This window comes from Vigna radiata, chromosome 10 (assembly GCF_000741045.1).
Source record: "Vigna radiata var. radiata cultivar VC1973A chromosome 10, Vradiata_ver6, whole genome shotgun sequence".
In the NCBI taxonomy this organism is placed as follows: Eukaryota; Viridiplantae; Streptophyta; class Magnoliopsida; order Fabales; family Fabaceae; genus Vigna; species Vigna radiata.
Window position 1 is genome coordinate 15,120,504 of NC_028360.1, and position 16,681 is coordinate 15,137,184.

A 16,681-nucleotide genomic window follows, 5' to 3' on the forward strand; every position below is an offset into this window, starting at 1 on the left:
GGAATCCGTCAACGAATGTCAACATCCGTTTAAGGGTAAACGGAAGTCGCCATCCGTTTTAACGGTTTTACAAAAGTATTACTAACCTGGACTCCAAGAGGATCGCTGCTGAGGTTGGATAGAACACCACCACACCAATGCTGAGGTTGGATAAAACACCACCACACCAATGTAATGCATAAATATAATAATTTAAGGACAAATTCTTTCAGAAGAAATCGATATCTCAATTATCACTTCAATTATCACTTGAAATACAAGAAGAATGGGAGATATCTCAATTATCACTGCTGAGGTTGGATAGAACACCACCACACCAATGTAATGCAGAGATATAATAATTTAAGGACAAATTCTTTCAGAAGAAACCGATATCTCAATTATCACTTGAATTACAAGAAGAATGGGAGAAATAATTTCTAGAAAAATAGAACAAAAAATTCGTGGGAAGAAAGCGTAAAGATGAAAACATGAAGATAAAAAAAATAAAAATAAATAGGTTATATAGGGATGGGAGAATAAAATTATAAAATTGTATTTCTAAATATAAATTTTTGCTAAATGATAAAATTGGAATAGAAAAAATAAAGGAAAAAATAAAAATGGAATGGGGGGTGGGATTGGAATTGGGGAGGTACAGGGAGTAACCCCCGAAAAGTTTAATTGGTATGTGTGTGTATATCCCACACAATTAAATACTATAGCTTACGTGATTATTCTGCTTTATTTTATTTTTTCATCTCCTTCCATTTTATTTTATTTTTTTCCATTTTCTTCCATGAACCAACCTGACTTAATTATTTCAAAATCATATTTCAACCATAATGCCAACCTAACAATTTTTTAATGGTTTCTTAGAGCGCTCTCTCTCCCCTCCTCGATTTATTATCAACTTTACCTATGAAAAAAATAAACAGGAAATGCTATTTTATTCATAAATTCTTTCCTCTTTGTAATTTATCAGAGTAATAACATCATAATCATCTCTAAATTCTGTCTATCTTAATTAGAGTTTATTTTGTATTTTAGAGTGTGTGCAATATTTTATTTTATCAACAAAAAAAAGCATTATCATTTTTATTATTATCACGAACACTTCCTTGAAAATATTCGCTTAAAATCTGTGTAATATATTTTTTTTTTGGCTTAATACTGCTTTCGGTCCCTAGTTTGGGAGGGTTTGTTCAATATGGTCCTATCTTTTTTTGTTCATAACAATTGATCTCACCTTTTGAAAAAACTGTTCAATTGAGTCCTTTTTGTTCATAGTGGTCCCATATTCAAGTTTAAATTGTTTATTATAGTCCTTATTGTATAGGATGATGACATGATTTTTAACATAACATTATGCGAGGACTGTTAAAATAACATTTGTATAGGTGAATGCACGAAAGAACTTATTGACGTCGTAACCAGCATCGTTAGAAAATTGACGTCGTAACCAAAAAGGAGTCAATTGAACATTTTTTTTTAAAAAGTGGGATCAAGTGTTACTAAAAAAAGATAGGACCATATTGAACAAAACCTCCAAAACTGGGACCAAAAGCAGTATTAAGCTTTTTTTTTTTTTTAATTTTGTTCTTCCGAGAAATGTAAAATTTATCTGTCAGTTAAAATATTAATAAATAATATTTACTTTGTGATTTATCATATATATATATATATATATATATATATATATATATATATATATAATTTCAATTATTTATTTTTTAATAGTTATTTTACAAATTTTTTTAATAAAGTAAGCACTTTACAAGAGTCGAAGTCCTACTACCATGCAGTCTAAACGTCGTTAACTTCATTGGACAGCATATATATATATATATATATATATATATATACTTCAATTCCAGAATTTACATGCCGTTTACTAGGGATTATTCTATTTGAATCTTATTGGTATTTGTGAAAAATACAATTTTTTTTAATCGAAACACATAGTTGTTTATTTTTATATTATTTTTAATTTTTATAAATTGAACTGGTTTTAAATCCGTGATACGGGTTCAGGTTTGTATGTGTTTTTATTAAAGAAATTTTTAGAAATTAAAAAAAAAATATGTTTATAATAAAGTTTTGAATATAATTAATATGAAAAATGATTTATAGGTTTAAAAAATTAATATGTTTATAAATTTGTTTAATGTCTAAGACGTACCCAATAGGTACCCAATAGAAATTTCTCCTGAAAGTGCAAAATTAAGAATGATGGACTTGAATGTCAAGTTAATATAAATAAATATAAATATTTCATTACAATTCATCATTTTATATTAGGGACCGAAAGTAATTAAGGATAGGTTGGAATATTTATTATGTACAATCTATATTTCATTGAATGAGGAATTAATAATTTAAATTTAATATGCTTCAAATATTAACAAAAAAGTGTATTGAAATTTGTATTATGAAATCGTAAGATTTTCAATATCTTTTTGGTATATTTTTAATTAATTGCTAACATTTTCATCTTCGTTCAAAATAAGTATTTTTAATAATTTTTTTTTTGTTTTTGCTAAAAAAATATCAACATGTAATTGATCATTGATCACGTGTGAATAGAAAAAAATAAATTTCAATTTTCAAAAGTAATTAACATTGACTTGTCGTTACAGAAACATAAAATAAAAATTGTAATATTATCCTTTTCAAAATTTAAAATGTAATCTGGAATCAAAATGGAATAATATATTATTAGATTAAATATTTTGTCACTAATTTTTTGTGTATTATACAAAAATAACAATTTTTTTGCCAAAATTATTAACTTACACACTTATCCCATTATGATGGATATATCTTAAAAGTACAATTATTTTGAATCTTCTATTATTATCGTTGAAGATTTAATTTTATTTAAAAATTTCAATATAAACTATTTAACTTGAATTTCTTGATGTTCATAGCAAGTGTCTAAACTTTCAGAAGTGTAACGGTACAAAAGTAAATAAAATTTATAACTCTGGTAATAATATGTAAAAACTAACATTACAATAATTCTGATAATTTTTATAAGTATTTTTTTTAAGTAAAGATACAATTTTTGTATTTCATTACGGCATGATTATGTCAGTATAATGACCGTATAATCACATTATTTTCATTAACTATGTCAGTGTAACATATTGTTATTATGTAAGTATAATTTCTTTTAATTCATGAACAGGAATTTTTTATAAAATATTTATGAAAGTGGTTTAAATTAAGAGAGAAATAGTAAGGTAGTTAGTGAAAGTAGAAAAAGGACAGAATCACACTCAGATTAAATTTGGTTGAGCTAACATTGCCTTTAATAGCATCTTTTACTACAACATAAGCATTAAAACGAATCAAATGTGGTAGAAGAGAAGGACACATGAAACTGTAGGATAAACGTACGAAAGTAAATAAATTGTGTAACTTTGTCTGTAATATGTAAGAACTGACATTATAGTAAGCAAGTTTATATATTAAATATTTAAAAATGTATTTAATATATATATTTTTTTTAATTTTAAAAGCTAACTTGAAGGGTTAAGTTTTTTAAAGAGCAAATACAAATGAAAAAAAAAAAAAACAGTAGTTAGAAAATGCAAATGATTTTTCTGTAGAAATATCTCACCTCGAGAACAATCTGCGACGACACATATTGGCTCCATTGATCAATTATCAGTTGCTGGACAGTGATACGCAGTTCTGGTTTGTTCTTAAGGTCAATGGTTTTTATTCCTAAATAATATTGTATTCATCATGAACTTGAGTTTTGGTTTAGACCGTTTGGTACCAAGTTGTCCAAAAGAGTAACTACACTGAGTTCAACAAGAAGGAACCACTTGCTTTCATATCTTCTCAGGTTTCAACTTTTTCAGAAGGATCAACCCTTACCCAGAAGCATACAAGAGTTCCCAATAATAGAAAAACAAAATCAGTATTTAAAAAGGTTAATGCTCAGTATTTATCAGTGTAATACTTACTAGAATGAGGCTGTTGGAAGAAAATGGATGAAAAAAAAATTGAAAGACTCAGGAAATTAGTTAGTAATTGAAGTTGGGAAGTTGTAATCTGTCAAGGGTGGAAATATGTCACTTCGGTAGAACAGTTCTCCGTTATTCATAGGAAAAACTTCTTTTAACAACATTTTTTTAATAACTTTTTGATAACGCATACGTGGCAGTTTGTGATTGGTCCGTTTTAAATATTTTTTAAATATAAGTTCAAATAGACCAATAAAATGATAACACGTGTCCTATTATTAAAAAAGTTGTCAAAAAGTGTTGTCAAAATATCATTATCCTTATTTATACGCATCATGTTCAGGTTAGGGGTCATGAGGGCATTTATGATAGTAACGGTCGTGCACCAGGAATTATTTGTAGAGTTAATGACAGGGACTATTTGGCATCTGTCTCTTTGCATGAGAAATAACATTTGAGATTTCGGCTTTCTTCTTTTGTTCTTTCGAGAGACATGATTTAGAGGAGATGATTTGAATAGATTTTAGTGGATTTGAGGGTAATTTTTTTTTTGTTTTTTTGAGTGGATTTGTGAGTAATTGAGAGTAAATTTGAAAGTAAAGTTTCTCAGAATTAGTGTAAGATTTGATTGATGTGAGAGATAAAAGAATTTATTTAATTAATAAAAATTGAAGATTACTAAAATATCTCTAATTATTAAAGTAGTAAAATGATAAATGTTAATATTATATTTAATTATAAAAATATTTATAAAAAGTAAAAAAATTAATGTTAATAATAATAATAATATATTATTTTATTATTATTATTATTTATTATTATTATTATTAATATTCATGTTAAGAATCCATTTTAATCAAATATATTATATTAAGGATAAAATTGAAATTGTAAACGATTTCTTGTAAAAATTTGCACTGTAAATGAAGGATTGAAATTTTGCTTCATCCCATAAATCCATTATTTTCATCGGCCGCAAATCAATAAAAGCGAACATAGAATTCGTTCCAAATCATCAGCAACAGTAAATCATTTGAAGCTAACAGAGCATTAGTTTCTATCAACTATACTAACGGCTATGCAAAATTTATGAATAAATATTAATGAAAGTAACTAAAATTAGGAACAAGTGGGTCCAAAGATATATCAAATCATTGGTCAGTTTCAGTACCCGATTTTGAAATATCAAATCAAATTAAATGAGTTGAGGGAGCAGAAACAAGATTTCAGTTGTTTATTCAGTTATTGTTGTGCCTTTACTTTTTTAGTCCATAATTTTTAGGATGTGGTTTCTTCAGTGGAAATTTTAATTGTTGAATGCAGTTGTCATGTTTTGCAGCACCCTTGTCGAGTTTTTAAGGCTATCACTTGTAGATAGAACCATCTTGGTGGTTCTATTTTGGAAGAGTTAGTTCAGTTTTTAAAATTCTTTTCTATTTGGTTGGTGGAGTCAGAAACAACTTTTTTTACATGCATTTATTTGTTAGGATGTCGATGAATGATTGAACTAACATATCCTGGTGATAGAAATTTGTCAAGTCACTAATAGGAAAATAAAATGCAAAAGAAAACAGGTTTCTTTGATGCACGTACTGCAACATATTACATGTTCTTCTTTCATGCTTACAAAGGAAACCCAATGAAAGACATATAAATGCAACGTTAATACAAATCGACAAACAATGATACATCAAAACTTGGTTGAGCTAACATTGTCTTTAATAGCATCTTCTACTACCACATGAACATTAAAATCAATATAATGTGGTAGAAGAGAAGGACACATGAAACTGACTGAGATCTGATTGTGAAGAATGGTACACATTATTTGAGACTGCAGTAAGAGATGACAGAACATCTAGAATTGGAGAGATACTTAGGGTTTCATTTTACTTTAGTTGTTATATATCTACTGAAAAAACTTGTGGAAACTAATCCACTTGAAATAATTAATTAATGAACTTGCGTGAGAGTGAAATATTTGACGTATTAAGGTTGGCTTGGTCATAAGAAATAAGTCAATGGAAGGACATGGTTAATGATGAATTCAAATTCCCATCTTAAAAAAAAACAAACATATTATTAACTAATACCTAATGATAAAGAAACTACATGTACAGATATTAGGTAAATATCAAGTGAGATGTAATTTAATATTAGTTCAATTGTAATATTTTTGTGTGTTGTATTACTAAAAAGACAAAAGCATGCAAATAAAAGTATTTTTTTAAATATATAATTATTTTTTTAAGAAAATGTATATAAAAACACTTATCGGTTGATCTTAGATTCAAGAGAACAAAGCAACTTATTAACCCCATTTTACCATCAAATAATGATGCTTATTTTAATTTATATACTAATATACGAGTATGAATAAAATTACAAGCTCGAATATTTGTTGGCCAAAAAAGTTTGATTTGTTACATTAAATTAAACTTCGAGTAGGATAAAGAGATGAAAATTTCAAAAGTGACATTGATATTTAAATTGATTTGTTCCTAGGTCCAATAGAAATATTTCTTTTTTTTCTTCTGCTCTTTTGAAATATCTTTTAAAAATAAAACCATGATGAATTACATATTTTAAAATAAACAATATCTCGAAACAAAATATATATTATTAGGTACCTGGGTATTAGACTTTCACTCTAAATTTATTCAATAAATTTATTCAAATCATATATATCAAGTAATGAAAAAACTCAAAAAATTAATACGATTTCGAGATGAACTTTTAAAATAGTTAAAACACATTCTCTTAAATTAAGTTTAATTTAAGAAAAAATACAATTTTTTTTAAATGTCTTTTAAAAACAAAATTGTGACGAAAAATACTCTAACACAGACTATAATTCAAAAGCAAAATCTATATTGCTAGGTACAATGGACTAAGTTCATATATTGAACTTTAAGTCTAAATTTACTTTATAAATTGATTCAAATCACATATATCAAGTAGCTAAAGAAGACTAACATATAATTAATACGATTTTACAATATACTAGTAAGATAGCTGATCAAAACACACTCTCAAATTAAGTTTAATTTTAAAGAGAATCCATTCCTTTGAAACAGAATGTATATTACTAGGTACTTGTAAGAGAATCCATACTTGTAACAGTATACTTGTAAGATGTCTGAAAGACGCTCTATTAAATTAATCTTAATTTAAAAGAGAATCCATTTCCTAAAAAGCAATAAAATTTTTTACGAAATAATCAAACCTCCTTCGATGAAAATAAGTATATTCTAAATCTTCAATATTGTCTTTAGAAAAAAAAAATTGAAAAAAATAAGTGTTATGTGCAAACTATTTGTAACTATTTTTTAAAATATTTTTCTTTAAATAAATCAATAAAAATATTTATATTTTAATTTTCTCGTTTAAATAAAACAATTGAATTTTAGTTTTATGAAAAAAAAATTATTTCAAAATTATTTAATTTGAAATGTAAAATTTTGAAATTAAATTTTACACCCAAATTTAAATATTTAAAATTTTATTATATATATAAAAAGAGAACGAATTAATTGTGAAATTTATTTTGTGACTTATACATTTTTCCATCCCAATAAATTATTTCATTTTAAAAAATTAATTGTATTAAATAAATAAATTATCCATTTGAAATTATCTTATAAAAAAAGTGTTATAAAAGCGTGATCACAAAATAAATTTTATCACATTAAAAACTCATTTTCGGTAAAATATTAAAATTTTTATTTTTTTTCTTGATACAACATATTTCTGACGACGTTCTTTTATTTTTATAAAATATATTACTGTCACTAATTTCATCTATTATACAAAAAAAAAGAGTATAATTAATGTACACATCTAATTTCTTAGTCTAAATTATTGTTACCAGCTTACCATGACAAAATGAATTGTTTGTATTATAAATTTTACATTTGTAAAGTAAAATATTAATTTTTATCTAATTTTAATTATTTCAATTTAAATTGTTAACTTTATTAATCTGAACTATCAGATTGTTAAGTATCTGAAGCATGTGAAATGAAAATTTTAATTTACAATATATTACACACTTAAATAGCTTTAAGTTTTGTTTTTGCAAACTAAAAAGGCACAATCGTAGTTTGGTTACAGTGTCAGATCTATGTAGCCTAAAACAGAGTTTCAGTGTCATCAAATACGGTACTATTCAGCATTGACAAAACAAAAATTCTTCAACACGGAAGATATAAATGGAAAAATTCTTTTTAACAACTTTTTTTAGTAATCTTTTTAACTATTAATTATTTTAAATATTTCTTTTAGAATAAATTTAAACAAACTAATAAAATAAAAACATGTGTTTTATTGTCAAAAAATTATTAAAAAAAATTATTTAAATATTATTATCCAATATAAATACAGATCTCTTTCTTTCTATACACTACGTTATCATTTTTATCTTTATATATGATATTCTCATAAATATATAACTTATTACAAAAACTTTATTGTAATATTAGAAAGTTGGAAGTTTCAACTCGAATAAAGTTGAAAAAGATAAATAATTTATAAATAAAAAAATCCAAAATTTCATTATGTTAAAAAAGCTTTTTACATGTGTTAAAATTTTTTTATATTTTTTTAAACCGATTTAGAAGTAGAGATTGAGTACTCGACTTTTTATGCCAGTTAAAAATGATATAAAAAATTCATTTTTGATTAATTATAAGTCTAATAGGTGTAGAAAAGAAACTTTTATATTAATTCCGAGTGAAATTGATATATATATATATATATATATATATATATATATATATATATATATATATATATATAACAATTTTTAATTTCTTAAACATGTTACTTTCTGTATAATTATACGTTCAACACTATAATAAAACTTCTTATATTTATTATATTATTATTGTGTCACTTTTTGTATCCATTGGATTTCAACGTGTATAAAAGTCACTGTAAAAAATATTCTTTGAGCTATTGTGGGTTGTTTTTATGTTTTGAATTAAAGATATTATTAAAAACAAATAATAATTTTTTAAATACTTAATATAACAAGTATATATTTTTCAATGTATAAATGCTCTCTACAAATTTTCCTAAAAACGTTTTTTAATTTATGAATAGGAATTTTTGATAAAAAAATTTATGAAAGTGGTTTAAATTAAGAGGGAATAGTAAGGTAGTTAGCAAAACTAGAAAAAAGGACAGAATCACACTCATAGATTAAATTTGGTTGAGCTAACATTGCCTTTAATAGCTAGCATCTTTTACTACAACATGAGCATTAAAATGAATAAAATGTGGTAGAAGAGAAGGACACGTGAATCTCACTGATATCTTATTTTTGAAGAATCTGGTACACATTGCAAAAGCAGAAAGCAAATAATGAAGATAAATTAGGGAACCTGCACGCAATATACAGAAACAATTATACCATCACACTATATATATAAATTGTTAAATATATGTCATGGTTAGTTTTTATCAATGGAATTAATTATATGTGGACATTAATCCAAATAAATAATAATGAATTTGCGTGAAAGTGAAATATATGGCGTATTATAAGTTTGGCTTGTTAACAAGAAATAAGTGAATGGAAGAAAATGTGGGTTAATGGTGGGTTCATATTTTCTTATGACAAAAAAAAACTAACATTAATAATTATAATATTTATTGGTAAAGAAAGTACACTTACAAATATTTGGTAAACATTTTTAAGTAAGATGTAATATTAGTTGAATTGTATTTTTTGTATTATATTTAAGTTAATATCTACATGTGCATGTGTGTATGTGTGTCTGGTTGTTGATGAGTATATGAGACCACTCTTACGAAATCATGTCGTTCGATTTGAAAAATGATGAGATGACCTACTAGCGGCTTATAAATAAGATTTTCCACCAACAGATTAGATAAGATATGGAGGTACATGGACGATATCTAGTCATATAAAAGACATGGAAGAGGTGTTTAGATAGATCAAGTGTTACACTATACAGTTAAATCCCACTAATTGTATTTTCAGGGTTAGAGCGAGTAAATTTTTGGGTTTCATTATAACCTGTAGAGTATTAAGGCAAATCCATACATGCTTACTATCAATTTTGGAGATGAGGAACCCACAAAGTTTGAAGGAAGTGTAGAAATTGGTGGAATATATTGAATTGAAATGATTGAAATCAACAGTAATTAACCTTAAAAATGATTAACTCAAACTTAAATTATGATTATTCACCTTTGAATTATAATTATGTCAACTTTAATAAAAAATTCATCATAAAACTTATAAATAAAATGTTTGAGACAAAAAAATAAGTTAAACTCGTTAACAACTACATTTATTTCTATATATCTAATATCAATATACCTTTTATAGATATCATCCAACCAATGGTTGGATATAAAAAATCATTACCAATAAATATGAAAAACTATACTATAGAAATATATAATTGAACTTTATCCATGCCCGAAACAAATTCTTAAATATATTTTTATATTTCTGTATGATTTTTAATTTGATTCAGGAGAAATATATTTTGACATATATTTTTTTGCATAAAGTACAGATATTGTTTTTCTATTAGTATGTTATTTATTTATTGCTATATTAACACGTTTTAAATCTAATAAAAAACACACGTGTATTATGTTAAAATATTCTAAAGAAAAATATGTGTTAACCTGTACTCTCCTTCTATTAATATGTTGACAGATCAAAGAAGTCAGATCAGTTAAAATTGAATAGAGTATGAAAAATTGACTAAAGCATTAGTTTGATCAGACGCAAATACTGAGAAGACCAGACTGAAAACTTTAAAAATAAAAACAAAAATGAATATAAGAAACCTAGAAAAACAAATAAAAAAATAAGAGAAAATATATCGTAAATAGTATGAAATGTATGCAAATGAAGGAAAATAAGTAGGGGGTGCCTGTGACTCCATGGGAGACAGAAACATTATGATTTCCGAAAGTCCCAACTAACCCACGTTCGTTTTCTCCCATGTTTTTGCTTTTTTTCTTCTTTCTCCTTTTGCTTTAAACTCTAACTTTTACGTCTGTGAACAATATCTCTCATACTATTCATGGCCTCCAACGACAAAACTTTTCCCGACCCAATCATCTGCTCCGCCCAGATCCTCCTACCACAGATTCCTCCTCGCCGGAAACATCGAAATCCCGGCATTGCCATCGCTTTCCGTCTCAGAAGTTCACGCAACAAAAAACACTCTGCAGGTGACAGCACTTCCCCTGTCAAATTTTGGAAAGGTTCTCAGAAAAACGAGATTTCAGCAAGGAGGCTCGCTGCAGAGTGGTGGCAGTGGCAGTTCATGGGCGGTGACGTGTTCCCATGTGCACCATCGTTACCTTCGTCTAGGTATCAGGTATATAATATATACGCTGTCAATTTTTGGCAAGAAATCGTATTTATGACACGTCTCTAAAATCAAGAAAAGATACATCAAATATGTAGTCACCGTTTTGTGCTTTTCGTATCAGAAAGAGTACTAGGTTAGCCGGTTTTTCTAACTAGTTATTTATTATTAGTAGTATTATTGCGAGTTTATTAAAAAGTATAAAATTATGGATGTAACTCGTTAAATATACTGAGAATACAACAAAATGTTTATCCTCCTTTGCACAATATTCACTTCTCAGGAAAACAAAACGAGAATATCAGGATTCAGAAATAAAGAATAAATAAAAGCAGGCCCTAGCACAAGCTGTGATCAAGTCAAAGGGCGTGTATAGATTTTTTTTCTTGTTATCCGAAATAGATACAGTATTAGATAAGGGTACTCAACACAAAATAGCTAATGCCTGCCACAACACAGACTATACATAAATACATGCATACAGAAAGATTTGCTGATCATTAAAAAAATAGAACTGCGATCTAAATTTAATCAAGAGAAACACATGTTAACTGTTAGCTTCTTATTTCTGCATATTATATTATTTTTATAGCCAAAAATAAACCTCATAAATAACCATACTTTAGTACTTTTCCTTCCACAAAAACAGGCATTTTTATATGGAGAAAGTCTCTTTAATAGTTTTTTTGACAACACATACATGACAGTTTATGATTGGTCCATTTCAAATATTTTTTTAAAGATAAATTCAAACATACCAATAAAATGATGACGTTGTCAAAAAGTTGTTAAAAAAAAAGTTGTCAAAGTATTTATCCTTTCTATATAGACTTTTAAAAGTGTTTCCTCGGATCTTAAGGCAGCACAATTGAATCTGAAGACACGTGACATTCCCTGGGCATGCCTTGATGATTATCAGCTTATGCTTACTCAGTATTTCATCGGTTATGGTCTTATTTATTTTATTTTACCATTTGATATGGTCAAACGTTTTATCTTCAACATGGCAATATACTCAAAGGTAAGAAACTTTCGTTATGTCCTATAGCGTTATAACTTGTCAATTTGACTAATGCACTACAAGATGTCTTTTTAGAGTAGTAGCTCTGATAAGATTAGTACCCTGGAATCTGTCGAGGTATGGTATTGGTAACTTCACTCATGGCATGGATAGGGTCATTCTCAAATCAGTGTATTATAAACTAGATAGATTAGAGTTTCAAGTAATGCAACCTTAGTCAAAACAATGTCTTCTGTCTGTATTGGAAGTCATATCTTATCTTACAAGAAGCTTAAATTAAGCTTACAATCCATATACTTTTCTGGTTCTAAAATTTTCAAAGCTGCTGAATCAGATATTACTTCAAACGGTTATCACTATTTTGTTGAATATTTTGTATATGGATTAGAGAATTCATTGCACGTTTTAAAATATTTTTCTTACAAAATAATACTTTAACGTATTAAACTTTTAGTTTGGTCGTTAGGTTTAATATTCTATGTTTCCCATGGGACATCCTCAGAATTATAATGATATGATATTTTAATTCATGAGATTTTAAAAAAGTTTTCCTTTTGTCTCTGAATCCATATATACTTAAGGTACTTCGTTTTAATCTCATTTTTCACTGTAATTTTTTAAAGTAACATTTTACAAAATTAAGAAGTAATGGGAGATTATAAAATCTCAAAAATAACTTGGAGTTTATTCATTCTCTCTCTTTTCATATTTTCGTTGTCTCTTATATAATCTCCTCACGCATGTTTGCTTCAGCTTGCTAACGGGAAGCCCAGGTTTCATCATTATCAAAATTCTGGAGAAAAACTTAAAGAGAGAAAAGATGAGAAAATGAAGTCAATAACCATTTTGCGTTCAAGAAATGGACTTCGACGAGAGGTATATATAATTTAGACGCTTCTTGTTTTCGCATGCATCTGGAAGGCCGTTTTAGTCAACTTATAAACTTCATTTCTATTATCTATTCACAGAAAATCGTATCAAAATTGGGTAAAACTTCTATTATATTATTCTTCAATAAAAGTGTATTATGATTTTTTTTCAAGTTCAATCCAATTTAAATTTTATTTATTTTACATTTTCAAAAGTATTGTTGGAGTTAGAAAAAAAATGTAATTTTAGGTATATGTAATATCATTTTAATATGATTTTATAAAATTAGATTATGTTTAAAATTTATTTATTAAAATAATATTAAAGTTGTTTCTAATCTTATTATCTTATGCGTAATAAATATGTTATCATATCATTTATTAAGGTTTAATATTAAGTTGAATATATATATATATATATATATATATATATATATATATATTTCGGTATAAAAAAATATATTATTATATTGACTAAAAAATATAAATTTACAATATAAAAGTAAATACAAATCTTATTTTATAAAAAAAATTATAAATTAAGTTAAATTTAAAATTTATTACATGAAATATATAAAATATATTTCTAAAAACATTTTATTGTACCCATACAAAAATATGAAAGTATTGAAACTGTTATACCTTTTTTTTTTTATCAATATTTGCATGAATTGAATATATTTCTTTTATGTGTGCAAATTTGTTTAATTGCTTAAAATAATTGTACTAAAATGATTAGATTTCTTTTTCATTCTCATAAAAAAGTTTAGCCAACATCAAAACTGATAAAAACATGTCTTAATAGAAAATTTCTATTTCAAATATCATTTGTAAACTAAAAATAAAATAAAAATTAACCAATTAGCTTAAAGACGAAGTGTAACTTAAATATATCATCATATATATTTCGCCTTCAGAAAACAAAATTCAGATACAACAATTAAATATATCCTTGACGTGGTTTGTTTTCTTCAGCTTGAATCTTCAATACAATGTCTCAAATGTTCAAAAGAAGAGGCAACAAAATCGAACCCTGCCCTTAAAGATGAAAAATCCAACAAGTTTAAGCATCTTGAAGCCAAAGAAATTGCTGGCCACCATTACTTTGGCATCACTAATTTGCTAGAACTCCTACGCTCTCAGAGGGCCATCAATGAACTTAAAGCTGCACAGAAGTCCTCTAAGAAAATAGTGGAACAACTGTCGCAGAATGTTGAAGACAAAAGAGTCTTCCGCAAATGTAGAGAATGCAAGAACACTGAAACAGTGTTAGATGACTTAAAAGACAAGTTGTCAAGGGAAAAAAGAAGTAGAGAAAGGATTGAGTTGTTCAATGCCAAATTGGTACATGAACTGGCTAAAACCAAGATATATTCCCAGCAGTGCATGACAAACTACAGCAAAGAAAAGAAAAAAAGAAAAATGTTAGAGGAAGTGTGTAATGAATTAGCCATGCAAGTGAGGGAAGACACGGCTAAGCTTGAGGAATTGCTAAGCGATTCCGTGAAGATTTGCAAGGAAGTGGAAGAAGAGAGGGAGATGATGGAAATGGCTGAGCTATGGCGAGAAGAACGTGTACAAATGAAGCTAGCCGATGCACAGATTTTACTTGAAGATAAATATAATGAGATGGTCCAGTTGATTGCTTTTCTCCAAGTGTTCTTGAGATCAAGGGGTGCCGAGATAGACACCACTGAACTAGAGGACGCTCAATTGATCAAAGAGATAGTTGAATCAGTGAGTATTAAACGCATTGTAGAGCTTTCATATGATTTCTCGAAGTCAGATGTTTCAACTTTCGAGGAGCTAATTGGAAAAGACAACACAGGTTCCTATATCGCATTTACTAGCCCCTTGTCCAACATACACATTGAAAGTCTTGATGAAGTGCTGAATGAAAGTCCTAAACATCATACGAGTCCTTGCAGTGACTATGATATTTGCTTAGAACTAACTAATTCGACGGAACCTATCGGCTATACGGAGGATCAGAAGTGTGTTGATTTTAACCAAGAGAAGGATACATTTGGTTTGAAATCTTTGAAGACAGGAATTAATGGGGTATGCTCAGCATCTGTGGGAAACTTAAAGAGGAAAGCTTTTCTTACTTCTAAACAACTAAGGTCATGCCTGAACGGTGGAATAACGATTTCCTCGTCAAAATCGTCTCAATGTAAAAGGGCAGGCCTAGGTGATGGTTGGCACAAACAAAAGGAGTGCAACCGTAGAATTCCAACAAGCCCTATTCAAAATGCAGGGAGTAGTTCTCAGTTTAAAGATTCTGGTGAAGGTAGCTTCAAACCCTCCGAGCTGTTGGAACAAGGAAACTGTGCATACAATAACATGAACCCACACATAAACCGTGGGATGAGAGGGTGCACAGAATGGCCTCGGCGTCTTACCAAAGACTAATCATATTTCTAACACTAACAATATTTTTACACCCTCTTTTATGGCATTAGACAGTTGAGACAACCCTCTTACCATTCAGAAATATAATTTCAAATGGAAAGCAGTTACTAGCCAAAGTTTTATTGTTTGGTTCAGTTTTTAAGCTTCAAGAGTAGGGATTATCCATGTCCATTACTATTTCCATGGGTGGATGACTTGCTGGATTTGGGAAGATCTTTAATATATTTCAAGTATTCATACTTGTATTTTTGAAATATGATTTTTCCTCTTAAGATATATAAGATATACTTATTTCTACTGCTAAAATTGAATATATTTTTTTAAACATTATTCATTTTAAATAGGCATATTTGTACAGCACAATAAATTTAAATTTTAAGATGTACTTTTTAAAGTCAAAACGTGTTGATAAATTGCATAAAAAAAAACAAATGAAATTATGTTTCTTATGGACTTAATTAATTTAAGAATTTTGAAATATGTTTGAAATAAAACTAGCGATTGAATTTAACAATATAAATTTGAGAATTTTAGTAAAAAAAGTTCCCTCCTTAATGTTAACCTGATTTTTGGATGCATCCATTGTGAAACTCCAAATTCATTCACAAGAATTTACCAAATTCAGTGTGTATTGAGGTTTTCATAAGGATAATAATATATGTTGATACACTTACACTTATTTATCATGATATTTATGATATTTATAAGAAGAAAGTGAAAAGTAATACGTAAAATAATTTTTTTTATTTTCAAAACCCTCTTTCTCTCCTACTACCTCAGTCTTTGACCAATGGCAGCAACTCCTTCCGATTGGGCACCAAATGGATGAGAGCTTTAAATTATAGTATTCATATGAATTGCTTCATGTATCAAATTAGAGAAAAAAACATTTCGAGAATAAAAGAAATAGAAAAGTAATGTAGAGATGATGATGAAAATTATATATGACAATGCAGTTTCATATTTGGTAAGTTAAAAACCGATAAGTACTTCCTAACCTGCATTAGTATCACATTATGTTGAATGTTCAGTCATACTAAAGGTTCTTTATTTTTCTACGTA

At 27.3% G+C, this 16,681-nt stretch overlaps 1 protein-coding gene across 1 annotated transcript; it reads left to right on the plus strand.

Annotated features, from left to right (window-relative positions):
* The first annotated feature begins 11,026 nt into the window (after positions 1-11,026).
* Positions 11,027-15,619, plus strand: LOC106774890. Its single transcript, XM_014661916.1, has 5 exons — positions 11,027-11,326; positions 12,177-12,338; positions 12,414-12,455; positions 13,092-13,214; positions 14,183-15,619. The coding sequence occupies exons 1-5, from the start codon at positions 11,027-11,029 to the stop codon at positions 15,617-15,619; spliced, it is 2,064 nt and encodes a 687-aa protein (XP_014517402.1).
* Positions 15,620-16,681: the final 1,062 nt, after the last annotated feature.

Coding starts and splice junctions, on each gene's coding strand:
- LOC106774890 (XM_014661916.1), top strand. CDS start 11,027: ATGGCCTCCAACGACAAAACTTTTCCCGACCCAATCATCTGCTCCGCC. Junction 11,327..12,176: donor TACCTTCGTCTAGGTATCAG/GTATATAATATA, acceptor TCGGATCTTAAG/GCAGCACAATTGAATCTGAA. Junction 13,215..14,182: donor GAAATGGACTTCGACGAGAG/GTATATATAATT, acceptor TGTTTTCTTCAG/CTTGAATCTTCAATACAATG.